At 39.7% G+C, this 15,646-nt stretch overlaps 1 protein-coding gene across 3 annotated transcripts in view; it reads right to left on the minus strand.

Moving 5' to 3' along the window:
- Positions 1–865: 865 nt before the first annotated feature.
- LOC101847949 (ceramide kinase) overlaps positions 866–15,646 on the minus strand; it is a 35,746-nt gene continuing 20,965 nt past the window's right edge. Inside the window, exons 9-15 of one of the 3 annotated variants that reach the window (XR_001184739.2) lie at positions 15,231–15,377; positions 14,141–14,225; positions 12,401–12,435; positions 11,737–11,936; positions 9,687–9,868; positions 8,642–8,802; positions 866–2,199 (exon numbers count right to left, since the gene is read on the minus strand). Coding sequence is in view for 2 of the 3 variants with exons in the window: in XM_035969091.1 (XP_035824984.1) it covers positions 8,736–8,802; positions 9,687–9,868; positions 11,737–11,936; positions 12,401–12,435; positions 14,141–14,225; positions 15,231–15,377 (716 nt within the window). In the remaining variant the exon portion in view is untranslated. Of the gene's footprint in view, positions 2,200–8,640; positions 8,803–9,686; positions 9,869–11,736; positions 11,937–12,400; positions 12,436–14,140; positions 14,226–15,230; positions 15,378–15,646 lie in introns of those variants that run through there. The other 2 variants (XM_035969091.1, XM_005095832.3) reach the window with 2 other exon arrangements.

Raw genomic sequence — 15,646 nt, forward strand, 5'->3', positions numbered from 1 at the left:
CTTTAACTAAGCATAAATTTGTAAAAGGAAAAGTAGGCCTATACTTAGACTTAGTAGATAAAAGCTCCTCTTGGGGACAAAACCAGAATTTGCACGTTTCATCACTACATAAGATTAATAAGAAATTACAAAGTATTACCGGTAACAAATTATAATAATGGGCCAAATTGTTGGTCAGTCGGGAGGAGGAGAAGAAAGAGAAAAACCATTTTTTTAAAAACACAAAAAAAACTTCTGGTCCCGGATTCGAACCCACACTCATACACTTCAAGCGCAGACACGCTGTCCAATCGGTTATCAGTATCAGAAAATCCAACGACCAGAGGCAGATTAAGCTTAATATATACAGCACTGTTTCAGGAAAGGCAACAGATAGATCTAGATGTTGACATCAAGTTTTCTAGTTCTATAACAAAGAAAGTAAGAAAGTCGGAAACATGGGGATATCAATGAGGCGGCGGGCATTGGGTCTGCAGATGTCTGGGGGAAACAAAAAAAAATGGCGAAAAATTGGAAGCACTGAACGGTAGAGAACGTAGACGGCTTCTAGATATCTATATGTTCTCTAACGTTAGGGAATGTAGACACTTCCATTTCTGTGGCTAATCCTCAATCATGAATAGCTGCAGCTTTAGAACGCAAGAGCCACGCCTTTTTTTTTCGTTGGCGTTTTTATCTTCGTTATGAAGTTGAGACTCCATAGTAAAATACGTTAGACTTCTACATTTGTATATATCTAGAGATCTACATATTATGTACACATGTATAGCCTACATTGTACATGATGCATTTTAATAATTTTATCAGTTTTTCACTTTTGTATGGCACGCTCGTGCCAATGGACACAGGGGACACAACTACAGAATTGATTTGTTTGCAGACAAATTTTTATTATTATGCCCCTCCTTCAACCATGCTGATGATTTCGCTGTTCCCGCGCGTCTGGGAAGAGCGATGTGAATATTAACATTTCTCTTTGCAGCACGAGAATCGAGAATCTCGTTTCATTCAAACTTCCCATAGCCATTCACCCACCAACATGGCTACCCCAATGAGAACTGACTTTTCCCCCCAAGCATTACTTTGGCTGCGAGGATTTTCTTTTTCTCAGCTGGCCGTATGACCACATCAGGGCAGGAGGCATTGTTCAAATTTCAAATCTCTGGCTACCCATAAAAGTTTCTGTGCTGGAGCACCTCTCGAACATTTTCACAAGCAATGGGGAGATTTCCCCACACCCACTCCACTCAGGGCTCACATGGATGGGGCAACAATAGTAACATCAGTACCTACTGTAACCCATGGGTAACATCTACGCCCAAGCCGCAGCCCTCTTCCCCTTCCTCACCTAACTACATACTAATGATAACAAATAGAATTTGTAGAGCGCGTATCCCCGCTCGACAGCAAGCTCTATGCGCTTTACATTATAATATTATTACCCCAAGAGACCATAGAACACTCATAAACATTCTCAGCTTCCAATGAGGGCATACAGTGCAAGCAGCTGATTAAGCGTTCAAACACCAGCAAACTGACAAGACCTTTCACTGTTGATAGCTGGGTATCCATTCCCACCTGGGTGAAGCGAGGAAAAGTAATGTAAAGAGTCTTTCCTAAAGACACGCCGGGTCCCTGATGGGATTCGAACCCACGACCTTATGGCTGTGAGTCTGAGAGCCTAACCTCTAGGCCACTGACGCCACAACATGCCATAAAGGTTAGAGCCCATGGAACAAAAGCTAGGAGTGAGTATTGTTTCAAATCAGGGCAGAGCAGACAAAACATCTGAAATAAGAGAGAGGAAACTTCAGAGTTGGAATTAGTCCTATGTACGCCATGCCTGAACTTATTCGACATATTATGTCCATTCACCATGTTCAATGTATCCATCAATAACAATAACAGCACTACCGTACATTTTTCAAAGAAGACTGAACTCAGCCAAGTTGAATCTACAGGTCCAGGAGTCGTAAGGAAAGTAGGCCTACGTCACGTCCAGTTGACAGATCCCTTCCAAAGTGGTGCAAGAGATGAATTGGACCTCGTCGCCAGGAAGCACCAGATTTTGGATTGGATACAAGCAGTTGTTTGATGTTGTTGCTTGTCCCTACAGGTGCCCAGATACGCTCTTGCTGAAGTATAACATCGATACCTCCTCCATAGTTGTCAGAGATCCACGTTAAGATTTGATCTTTCCTGGGGAAATGATGTTTTGATAGTGAACAAAATTATAAATGTCGTAATAGTAAGGCCGCATGTCCAACAAAGCAGAAACGACCCGATTTTTAGTCAGGAGAGGGCAATTCAATTTGTATGTGTCCAGCATGGGTGTCCACTAACGTGTGAGTAACTCTGACGTGTCATTTCTCGTTATCAGGCTATAAATATTTATGAGGTCAATGGGCGCGAGACAAGAATGAGAAATGAGAATGGCTCTTTTAAAAATAGTAAGATTGTTAATATAATATGCATTTTTAATCCAGGTGGTTTGCACAATGACTTTGCAAATTTCGAGGCGATGATTACAAAATACATGTGTAATATTAGATGATTTTAAACCCCTTCGTGACACAGGGTCAATTCGTGCTTCACTGGGCACAGTTTTAGACCACCAGGGACACAGAGTAGAGCAAGATTTACAGGTCAGTTTCCTATAATTAGACCCAGTTTGCAAGTACTTCAAACTATATTATATCTAAAAGGAAAATATCTCTCTGTATGGAAAAAATATTCCCGAATGTGAATCTGCAATCAGTTTTATGAAATGCATCTAATAAAAGTACTAGGCAGAATACAACCAATGACAAACGGTGTTCATCAATTCAGCTTGGTCCTCACGCTTCACAAGGAAATGACCAACTCCGTATGTCACAACAGCATCTTGGCTCACTCCCAGTGTCAGAAATAATGAAGAATGGCATATATGTCATATAGGCCGAGAAAGGGTTTATGCGAACTGAAAATTAGAATTATTTTTTAGCCCTACAGGGCCTAAGGCTGATGAGTCACCACATGGCGCAACTAAAATGTCGAATGGGGCATTCCAACTGACCACTTTTTCTATTGGGAGGTGTCGTTTTGGTGGACACATCCAAACGGAATTTTCATTCCTGGATTGCTGAAGTTAAAAACTGGTGCTCTGTTTCAACTGCTGATTTCTGGAGGGACGGACGACTAACTTTCGGGCGATGTCTTGTTTGGCGGACAAGCGGGTTTAGTCTTCATCGAGTGTTTTGGGACAGTCACCAGTGTCTGTTGTGAAATATTTACTCTCTTTGTCTTACTCCCAAAGGGAGGAGACTTCACCTCTAAGTCAGAAAACAGTACAAGTACAACGAGTAACCTATCTCCTTACTTGTTCTTGACCTACGCCAAAAGTGGGTTTTGCCTTACCTTTAAGAGCAGTTTGGTTTCAGTGGTGTGTATATTTGTTTGGTTATAGAGAAAACTCTCCTTGTCTTGCAAAGAAACTAAGCAGGGGGGGCAAAAACTTTGTCTTAAATTTTCTCAAAACAGCATTTTTCGGGATAGCCCCCTTGTGCTTAAAAGCGACCATTTGTGCCCATGTGATGTATCCAACACAATCCAGATTGAACTGTATTTCATTGATGGTGATGTTACACGTTAACAATCAGACATGTGCTTATGCCTAGATAACTTTTGACCATAATAAAATGTTGATGATCTGCGGACCAAGGACATTTGAAATCACAATTTGATGGGGTCCGCTTTCATTACTTTCAATCAGTTTTGCAGGGTATAAAATTCTCAAAAACAAAACAAGATAAAAAAACAAAACAAGACAAAACCACATTCGGTAGCAGCACTCCTCATTCTCCTTCCCGAATGAGGAAAGAAAGTACATCAATATATGAAGATGAGAATATTGGGGTGAAAAAACCTGCACCCTTTCTCTATTCAGCTAAGAAAGAAAAGAAAATAAGCCAAACGAAAGAAAAAAAACAAAAAAACTGAAACAACAAAACAAAACCAAAAAAACGAAACAAAATGAAAAAGTATTTTTTATTTTCTTCATAATGATTGGGTGTCTTTTCATAATATAAGAATGGTGGCTTCAAAATCAATAGCGAAAATGAGGGGGGAATGGGGGGGAAGGTACTAAATTGTAAGGAGCCCACATTATACACAATATTGAATATTGACTTACAATGCAATCAATATACACAACCGTCGCATGCAGAAGACCAAAGTTCGATTCCTGTGACAGGAGAATTTTTACAGAGTACGGGTTGGCGCCCAGAGACACCAAAACCAACGGAAAGGAACAGATTTTCCAGTCATTTTCCATGGCAAAAGATTGTGCAGTGCAAATCGCCTACATAACTTTGTAGTTTGTCTCCTACTTTTAAAAAAAGTAAAAAAGCACTATCATTATTATTTTCTAGTAATGCAACTTATGATGTATCTGATGACCCTGTTTTTGAGGTTTACCAAAACGAGTTGTTCGAAGCGGAGTGATCTTTAGACACTCTTTGAAAATCTTTCGAAGAAGTCAAAGTTTCTTTTTTTTTAAATCTTGAGTGATAGCAGAGCAATTTATTTTTAGAAGGGTAACTTAAAAAAATAAAACCCTTTCATTCTTATTCGCAGAACTTTGAGTGATTATGATAAAAATCAAATTTCAGAAAACGGTGTGATTTGTCAAAACTACTGAGTAATTGTTTGGTTTTTTGGTTTCTATCTAAGAATATCTATTGTTGATTTTCATGAAATCTTTATCAGTGCCCCCCCCCCCCCCCCCCCCAAAGATGATGTTTGCATAACATCCATAAAGGGAGGTCACTGGTCTGGCTTCATGGGCTGAGAGGTCAAGTTGCCGGAGCGGGAAGTGGGGAAGAGCAGATGTGGTCCATCAAACGGCCAAGAAGCATGACAAGGCAACAGGGTTGCTACATTGTCCTGACGACAGAGAGCCAGAGCTACAAAAGCAACACATCTCACACAGGATCTGGTGACCCATAGAAACATCCAAGTGAGTGCCCGGACCATGACGTACTGTTTAAGTCAGCATGGACACTGTCCAAGACGACTAGCAGTCTGTCTACACCCAAGCCAGGCTCACGGCAAAGCCAGACGGACCTGGCGTGCTCATCCCCTGTGATGGACACATGCGTCAACAGTGGCCAAGCGTGCAGTTCACAGACGAGTCCAGATCCACCTTGTTCTTCAATGACAGAAGGATTCGTGTTTGAAGACGTCTCTTCAAACACACTCAGGATGGCTGTGTTCAGGAACATAACCACAATGGAGTGGGGGAGAGGGGAAGGGTCTGCCACAGTGTGGGATATTACTACAGTCTATGCCGGCTTTAAGCACACCGGCATAAAGCACGTTTTGGACTCAAGCACGCTAAACGGCTCTTACCCAATTTTTGCTATAAATTACACGCCTTTAAGCACGGTAACTTCGGCTTCGAGCACGTTTCATTTACAAGACAGTCAATACTTTCATGATGACCCATCGAAGTTCGAACACAGTCTACACCGCAGCAGTGGGTGTGTTAAGAGAAACACAAAGAACGCAAGTGATGGACACACACACAAGCGCTGAGAGGAAAGCAGAGAGATGCACACAGCCGCAGGCGTGGACATAGGATCTAGCCTTGGGCAAAGCTACACACACACGAAAAAAATACAAAGAGAGTCCGGGTGACGAGAAAGGGAGGCTGGCTACGAACAAAGGGTACCAACTCACGAAATTTTCACCTGAAAAATCTCTGGATTATGAACAATGTCTACTTCGCACTCAAGCACGCTTCAGCATTAAGCGCGCTTATGCTTTCTCCCGATGACCGTGCTTAAACCGGCATGGACTGTAGTATCAACAAAAAAGCACCCTTCTATCATTTCCAGGAAATTTACGTTACTGGAATTCACTACAGGGACAAGATTCTTTAACTTATAGTCCTGATGCCACCCTCTAGGAGGATAATGTATGATATTGTTCTTATGGCAGACATATTCCTGCAGCATCATTGAATGGACAAGGTAGACTGACTGCCTTATTCACCTGATCTCAACCTCATAGAAAATTCATTGGAAGTTCTTGGCTGACACAATGGGACCAAGCAAACTTTGCCCAACTACTAGGATGAAGTCTTTTCTTACTCTTGAATAGGAATAGCAAGTAACATCATATATCACTCAAAGAACACTCTTTCAATCTATAAAAGCCCGTTGTTTTTGTTGCCAAGGGGTATGCGCTCCTACTGTCATCACTGATTTTCAGCTGAGCTTGTTACCCAGAACAACAGTCTCATGTCTTAGTGTTAATGGAAGTGAGGTCTAGATCTACCACACTTGTGACATACTTCAGACCCCACGTCTTCGATCATGTCACTTTTCTCACTTCTCTCGTTCACTATTAGATTTCCTTCCATCTTACTCATAATTTCGCATAACTTGCAAATCTGAGTCAAAAAGTGATTTTTTAAAATTATTAATTTTTTAATTTTTTTTTTTTTGGGGGGGGGGACCTTTTAAAAGTCATTTTGGTGTCTACGTTTTATGAGAGCATGAAGCCGTCAGCAAGCATAAATATATGTTTATGGATCACTTGCAAGCCTAGCGTGCATCTTTTATTCCCAAATACGCACCGACACAGCGCTTTGGAGGCTAAAACTCTGTACAGAAGAATTAGAGCCAGGTTATTAGCATGTGTACATGTGACGTCATATTGGCAACTAGGAGTGGAAAATTTTGACAACTTCCAAGACGTCCATGATATGGCACAAAGCTAAAAATTACACATTTTCATGACGTACCAGTTATGTCATAGGGCAACGAAGGGGTTAAATGCTAATGGTGGCCACATGCATTTTTTATGCCTCTCATTTTTTCCAGGTTGGTTCGTTTTACTTTTAAAAAGTGGGGGTACATCATTCAACTCCTCGAATTGGACACGCAAACACTAACATTGTCAAATCCATACAATGTTAAGTTTAGCAGAGTGAATAAAGTACAATTGAGTCCACCTAAAGTGAACACGCTTTACTTAAACAATCCGTTAAAGTGAACGATATTCTGTGGTCCTGATTGAAACGCTCTTTGTTTAAATAAAAATATAAGGGATAAAATGAACCGGTTTCATGGGGAAATTGAATAAAGTGAACACCCAAAATGAGTCAGAGCGAAGAATGGATCGGCCATATCACTGTGACCATGATGTGAAAATAAAACTCTTTGCTTCGGGCATCGGCAGACAATCCCAGCTCCGTGTTGGCGACAGCAGTCTCAATCAGAAAGAAAGAGCTCAAGTCTTGGCATGCCCGCTGTGTTGTCCCCCCACCCCGCCTCCACCCTAGACCCACCACTGCGTTTAGCTACTGTTTCTAGGCCTCCACCCAAACCAAAATGGTTAAACTGAACCTCAAATACAGTGAACACTTTCTTCTGGTCCCAAAGAGTTTACTTTAAGTGGACTCCACTGAACCATCTCTTTTCCATACATTCGGTGGCTTTGTTAACACTTACTTGATTCAGAATCTATGTTAAAATACATGCTCGTAGCTAAGCGAGTAGTGAGTTTAGACTTAAAGAGTAAAGTCAAGCAAGTGTCGGTGACATGGGGATCAGATGGGTGGTCACTGGGGTGTGTCCTTGAGCAAGACATGACAACCCTGGCTAAAAAGACAGGGCGCTGCATAGTGGCGACCAGCCATGGCAAGGTTGTGAAATTGTTCTGTATTGGTGTAACATTGTGTGGATGTATTTATGTATTTATAATTATGTATTTATATGGTCGCTTTTAAGGACAAATGGGCTAACCCAGAATTCGGAGGTTTCCAGAAATCTTGACTTACACCCTAAAGTTGGCATTGCCCTACCTATAAGAGAAATTTGGTTTTATTGGAGTGTATATTTGTTTGGTTATAGAGAAAACTCTCCTCGTCTTTCAAAGAAACTGAACAAGGGGCAAAAACATTACCTTCGATTTTCTCAAAACAGCCTTTTTGGGATAGCCCCTTTGAGCTTAAAAGCGACCATATATATATGTATGCATGTATATATGCATGCATGCATGCATGCGCGCGTGCGTGCGTGCATGCATCCATGCACATGTGTATGTGTGTACATACGTACGTATGTATGTATGTATGTGTGTACATACGTACGTATGTATGTATGTATGTATGTGTGTACATACGTACGTATGTATGTATGTATGTATGTATGTATGTATGTATGTATGTATGCATGTATGCATGTATGTATGTATGATGCATGTATGCATGTATGCATGTATGTATGTATGTATGTATGTATGTATGTATGTATGTATGTATGTATGTATGTACGTACGTATGTATGCATGTATGTATGCATGTATGTTTGCCATTGTAAACCAAATTGCCCTTCTGGGATAATTAAAAATGTAAATTTATTATTGTTTACTTATTATGCCTGTCACTTTGGCTTGGCTAATTTTCATTGGTACGGAATTATATTGGACCAATTTCTGGGAGGGCTACACCAGTTGAAAATGTAGAAATCAAAGTTTAAATATTGGTCCATTTCCACCTCAGCCAAATACTACTTTGGACAATAAAATTAGAAAATTGACAGTAACAAGAACACATAAAGCCTATGGACAGCACCAAAATCACATAAAGCCTCACATTCATGCGAAGTGCGCTGCTAGTGTCACAAACTAGCAATGGCAACAACACAAGTGATCACATTTAACTGTTGAGACTGAGATCGTCCGGAGATCTACTGTGGTGGGCAAGCTACTTTGGCTGGATACACACCAAACACTGGCAAAAAGTGGGCATGCAGTCTGAGGATGAAAGAAAAGAAGCGAATATTTACTCATATATTACTCTTAGTGTTTTGGATCATACTTTTATATATATACAGTGCAGCCTCTCTATAATGACATCGTCAGGACCAGAAAAAAATGTCGTTTTAGTATAGAGAATTGTTGTTATAGAGACAACCAAAAATATTACTAATGATATATATAATGAAAAAATCGGAACCTGGGCACCATGATGCTATATAGAGGATGTCATTATATCAAAGGTCGTTGAGGGGCTGCACTGTATAGGGTAGGTACTTCGAGGCCACCCCTTGCATATTCCATTTACATATCCTTATTATCTCACTGTAGATTTCTTTCTATCTGTCTGTGTGCTCTGCTTTTCCTCTGCACCATGGGACCTGTGTTGCCTTGAACTTGAAGTGCTTTCCTTCAACCAAATTATTCTGACTCCATAAAATCAAGGACAGAAATGACACAGCAGTAATATTCTTCAGAGCCAGAGTAATAAAAGCTTGGGCCTATTGGAATCAGTAGCTGGAACAAGTCTTTCCTCCATTCTTGGAGGGAGGGGGGCAGTGTATGGTTGGAGGGCACCACTGGTTGGTTTTACTTCTTTACTTTCCTTCTAATGTTTCTATCTTTCTGTCTGTCTGTTTTACTTTTTCCGAACACTAAATTACCAGTAATCATAATAATGTGTCTATGAGCTTCTCTTTACTCAAACAAACCACTCTTGAGGTGAGGGGGGGGGGCTGGAAGAGCTTAAATTTATTGTCATCTACAAACTATGTCTGCATAAACTAAGCCTTTTGGCAGGAGAGGCAAGCACCTTATGTCTAGACTAACAAGCCCCGACCCTCCCCCTCCCCCCCCCAGTTTAACTAAACGTTTTGGCTCACCTTCCTTCCAGGTCATTTCCATCAAAATGCAGAGCCTCTCCATCAATATCCACAATCTGTTCCAGCATCTTCTCCCTGGCCAAGCTGCTTGATGCACCATCCCCTGTCTCTTCTCTTTGTCCTGTAAGTTTTATTTTGAAGCCTCGTACACGCTCAAAGTTATCGAGGTTTGACACTGTAGGCTGTAAAAATCATGAAAGATTGAATAAAACAACAAAATCAATATTTCTCTCTGCCTTCTTCAACCTTCTCTTTTCTATCAATCGCTAGGGCTGGGGGAGTACCTGGATAGTTACCCCGGTATTTTTTTCATTACCTGTGCATCAAATTAACCGGATAATCCTAGCCCTATTAATCGATGACCACTTTGCCTTCATAGGTTGAGTTGGGCAAAAATCTTTCAGTGCAAAAATATAAAAAACAGCAACTTCAAAGTATTCTTTTTTACTTTAATCCAAGTTAATTTTGCTCTTCAAATCAAACATGCTGTTAAAAATTTTCAGGATGGTAAGACAAAACAATATGGCCACCAAATAGATATATATATGCAGATTGGTCCTTTGCAAGAGAAAGCTATTATTACTAACTACATCTTTCTTTCCAAAATATTCTCCCAACTATTTCACTTCCCAAAATAAAATTCGTTATTTATCTTTGTCTTTTTTTTAATGTAGATTTTTTACACCCCAAATGACACAATTTACATCATTTAAATCTTAAGAGGTGGGCTTACGACCCTGCCTGTCAGGGCCAACCCAAGCTGAGAGGGATACACCCCAGCAAAAAGACAGAGATACCTAATAAAAATTTATTTCCCACTTGTGAATTGCACTCGGATCTCCTGCGTGTGACAGCAAACCACTTGTATGCTACACCACAGACACAGGTCCCCAAGACAAAATATGACTTAGCTTTTCCTGATATTGTAATGCAACACACAAGTTATGTATCAGTTATTGTCAAACATTGACAGACAAACTATTACTTATCAGTATTATGTTTAGTGAAATACTTAATAAAATAATCCCAACAATTCGGTCTAAAATAAAATCCTCCTGAATGGTTTTTCCTGCCACAACCAAACAATAAAAGTATGTGTCTTTTTCTTGTAAATTATTCATTGATTTCTTTCTCATATCAACAGAAAATATTTTTAAAAATTTTCTCTTTGTAAAATATTCACAATGATTTCACTAGGACATTATACAGTAGAGGTCGTAGTGAGACACACAGTGAGAGTCATCAGTTTAAAGTCAGAGCGCTTGGTCTCGAGTTGAGCTGAGATGACAGATTCTTGGAAGAAGAGAGAAAGTAGCTTGTACCCTACTTAGATTCAATCCTCCAGTTTCCACCTCGCACATTAATTCACCCCAAAAAGGGACCAAGTCTACACTTCTGACTCTACATTTTTTCCTTTTTCAATACTGTCTAAGAACTTTCTGGAGACAAGTAGCGGGTACTGTTTAAAGTAATTATCAGCAATGAGACCCCCGTTTCCCCCCCACTTAAACAACTAAATTTTTAGATTTTGAGTGAGTCTTCGTCAATTTTTTCTAGTTTTGGGCAAAATGGTTTATTCATTTGAATTATCATATAAAGGTTTCACACCCTCTTTCGACACAATCTAGATAATTTACTAGTCTGACCGCCCTGACTCTGCAAGTATAGCCGAGCGGGATGTGGCATCTCAGCAGAAAGCAGAGTTGCTCTGTAGATAAACTTCACGGAGTGGGGGTCCCACTCACACCTTTGACAAGAAAAGCAAAGAGCCAACAACTCATTAATTAATACACAGACAAGGTACCCACATCTCAATAACCTTAAAGGTCATGTACGATTGAAAACGTCTTCAGATCGTGAGAGCAAGATTTAAACTATAAGTTTTTTGCCCCATAAGAGGGTCACAGTTTATCATCAAAATTCTGTCTGCAGTGAGACATTTACTTTCTCTTCACATGAGGTCATGACACTCATAATAGACCTACATGTACAAAAAAAATTAAATAAATTGGTAATATTAAGATTCATAATGTATCTCCGAGATACTCACAAAATTTTTCTTCCCACTGTGCACAGCAAAAACAGTCCGGAGCATACCAACATTGCTGGCTCCAGTGTCCACAGACAGCATGCTTTGCTCCCCAAAGTAATTGGCCACGTAGCGGTCCCCTAGGTCTATTTTGTCCACGACGAAGAAGGAAAGTCCACAGAATTCTTTGTTTGTACCGTCATATTTGGTCCACTTTAGTTCTGGTTAAAAAAAAGAAATATTTATATATATGGCTTGATGAACATGAAAATACTACAGTGTTCTTTGTCTCAGCTCTCTCAACTCTCTGCCTATCATTCCAGAGTCTGTTTCTCTTACAAAACGAATTTTTTTTACCACAAATACATACAGGAAAATCTTCACTAAGATCCTGAGTTTAAGAAACAACATTCGACAAAGGTCCTGATACTATTACTATTAAAGAATAATTTTTTTTAAGGAAAAAAAAAAAGAAAAACACAACAGGTTATAATAACTCAGACCCTGTCCATAGCCACCACCTTATTGATCACTTTTCTCTATGATCTTTCCTGACCTTTATGGACAGGTTCAACTGTATTATCTCCAACTTTGAACAGGCAAAGAGAATAGTTGAGGAAAAAAACAAACCTGTCACTATCTCTCTTACTTTCCACAATATTTTCTACAAACCACACAAGCTAACCTTCTTTTTGAGAGGCATTTTTTCCATCTGAGTCTCTGAAAAAATAAAAAAGGCCAAAGAAAAATTTAAAATGTAAAAACTTCTTTCAGCAAATGCACATTTTTGTAAAAACAATCACAATCTGCATTTCAATCTGCTGTGTACAACAAGTACTAATTTACTTCTATCCAAAAGCACATTAGAATTATAAACATTTTCCAGGGAAAATCAAATCATCACATTTACTAGTGAATTTGAAAGAGATAGAATAAAAGACAATCTGGGGGAATCAGCAGCCCAACAGGTATGGTATTTGCCTGTCAACCCATAGGTCTGAAGTTCAATCCCTGCCAGGATGGGTTTTAGAAAAAAATTAATGTTTTCTATACCCCCTAATTCTAGGGTGGTTAGAATTGAACACCTATTATTCTAAGGTAAGGAAGACAAATTTCTAGGGTCCCCTGAGGAAGTTTTGCACATTGAAAATCTGTCGGCGATTCTAAATTTAAAAAGACTAGTCCCTTTCGGCCACTATCTGGGTAAGATTCAAAATTAATTCCTTCCTAAAAATTGAGTTTCAGTTTGAATAAAGGAAGCACATGGACACAATAATGGTCATTTAGTGCTGGGAAAAAGTAATAGAGACAAACAGAAACAACAGAGAGAAAGGAATGAAGTAGAACCTACCAGTGGAGCCCTCCAACACCCGCACCCAAAAAGTGCAGCCACTCTAGTCAGTAGAAATATTAACCATTTAGCTTGTGGGGATTTGTCCTGATGCATGCCCCGAAATCCTGTACACGGCATCTAATATTCCGTTTCAGCGATCTTTTAGTCTACATCTTGCATTAGGCCATAAATCAGTGTCAGGTAAACTGCAATTACACAGTGGACCAGGGTCAACAAGTGCACAGCAATATTCGGGGATCAAGGACTGGTGATGAGTCTCATTTAAATATTGAGAAATGCCTAAGCATCTCAAACAGCTTCTCCCAAACCAGCCAACCGTACCTGCCCATGGTGGTCCCTGTCCTCACTGACACGGCTCTGGCGAATGGCGAGTTGTTGGCGCCAACAAACCAACCCCCCCCCCCCCATTTCCTAGAGGGGTTAAAACAACAGGATGGGAGCAGGTGTGGCCCCACAAGGTGCAGGAGGCAGAACCCACCCATGTGTGGTAGACGCTATGCTCCTTACTAACACACACCTAATCTCCCTTGAGTGTGTCTAATCTGCCAAACACCTCTGCTGCTTTTTATCAACACACCGTCTGTGGCTGAGAAGGTACCAGCCAGTTTGAGAGTGTCTTGGTGCAGGGGATGGATCGAGCGGAATGCCCGACTTGCCTTCTGGCCGTGGACCTCTTAGTAAAGGCACAACGACCCAGGAAGTGACGATCCAATGGCTTTCCCACTTGGCAGATACCTCATGAAAGAGTAGAAAACTTTAGCCAGTAGCCATTGGTGGTGGGGAATGGGCAAAGTGAACCCTTCCGGAATTACACGGTCACAGGGCAGTTAGGTCTTTCCAGTCTCAAGAAAACCCCTTGTACCCTCCTATCCTCAACATGAATGGCCTCTTCTCAGGGTGGGCAGGCATTCCACGTACACCCCAGTCCACAATGCCACAACAACAGCAATATCCTTTCTTATCTTTAACAGAACACATTTCTTCCCCTAATTTCATGACACTTCCAACAAGAAAGCGTCAAAAGGGAGAATCAACACACTAATGTCCGAAGGAAAATGACATTTAACTTACTTGGAGGAACCTCCTTCTGCCTGAAGCACTTCAATTTCACAATTGAATCTCCTCTTCTTTTTCACGACAGAGCCAAACAGACAATCTACGTACACAAGAGAAAAATACAAAAGGAAATTAGAATATCTGCCAAATAATTGCTTGAAAACAATCAAATGTAATTGGTAAAGAATAATAAGTAAAAACATGTTTTTGTTGACAGCATGGCATCCTTAAAGATTGCTGGGAGCAAAATATGGAAGTTCTTAAGTTCTCACCAATTAAGTGGTTAATAAACTATTCTTTGGGACAAAATTGAAAGAAATGGCTCAGACATCTCAGCTGAATTGCAAACTTTTTTTGCGTCTAGAAAATTTTCATTAACTTGAACAATGTACAACGTTTCTAACTTAGAAAAGAAAACTCTTGTTGGTTGGGTTCATATTGTCGGTTTGATAATTGTCATCAACATGGTGCAAAAGAAAATTAAGTAAAAATGACAAAAATGTTTCTTAGGATCAAAAAGTCATTTCTTTCATTCTGTGACTCATATCAAAATTTTTGGTGCTGTAAATCTAGCAAAATGAAATTAGATTTGAACAAATATTTTGCTTTTTAAAAATCATATTTGTCTATTGTCAACACAAAGATAAAAAAAAGAGCTGTGAGTGGACTAGTGAACCACCTCCATAGTCAAAGAGACCACTTTTTTCACCTTTCAGAAAGATGTTCTTTCTTGAAACAATAGAAAAGTGCTGATGACCATGGTTTGATCCCTGTGTTTATTTGTCTCAGTCTTATTGGAGACAGACATTACTTTCAGAAGTCTTTCAGTTGACAAAATAAATAAAAAATTCTTCAGTGTGTAAATGTGTTGGCTGACAAACAGCACAATATTCTGTTAGAAAATTGTCTTCAGTAACATTCTTAATGGATATAAAACGAGGACAGTTTTTCTTAACAAATACCATGTTATTCACTTCCTCTTGCAAAGGGGACCAATTTTTAAATTTTATTGGGGGGGTTTTGCTACATGTGAACTTGAATTTGTCATCATTATGGCAGCAGACTAAAAGATACTCACAGTCAACAAACTTTTTCTTTTACTTACATGCATATCTTGCTCTTCCCATCCAACGAAGCTCATCAGTCCGTTGAATCATATCTCCAAACATACCATATCCAAAGACAAGACCACACACGCAAAGAAATTTGCTACCACTGTAGATCGTGTACATCATTGCTTTGTGACGTTCACCTGAAAAAGCAAAACACTTGTCATTAGATATTTGGTAAAACAGATGTTCCTAAAATAGCCTTAAATTTGTACTTTACAGAGCGAAAAAAGATTTTTTAAAATCTAACTAAACAACACTTCCTTTAACAGCACTGTGTCCAGTGCTGCACTGCAAATTGAATTCATATATCTTCAACTCTTGGTTCGTCTTTCTCTTTTCTCTTCTAGGCATGACCTCCTTTGTCTATTTAGTCAGGATCAAGTGCTATAAAAAATGTCATATGTGTCGC

The sequence above is a fragment of the Aplysia californica genome, unplaced genomic scaffold (genome assembly GCF_000002075.1).
Source record: "Aplysia californica isolate F4 #8 unplaced genomic scaffold, AplCal3.0 scaffold00114, whole genome shotgun sequence".
Taxonomy (NCBI): Eukaryota; Metazoa; Mollusca; class Gastropoda; order Aplysiida; family Aplysiidae; genus Aplysia; species Aplysia californica.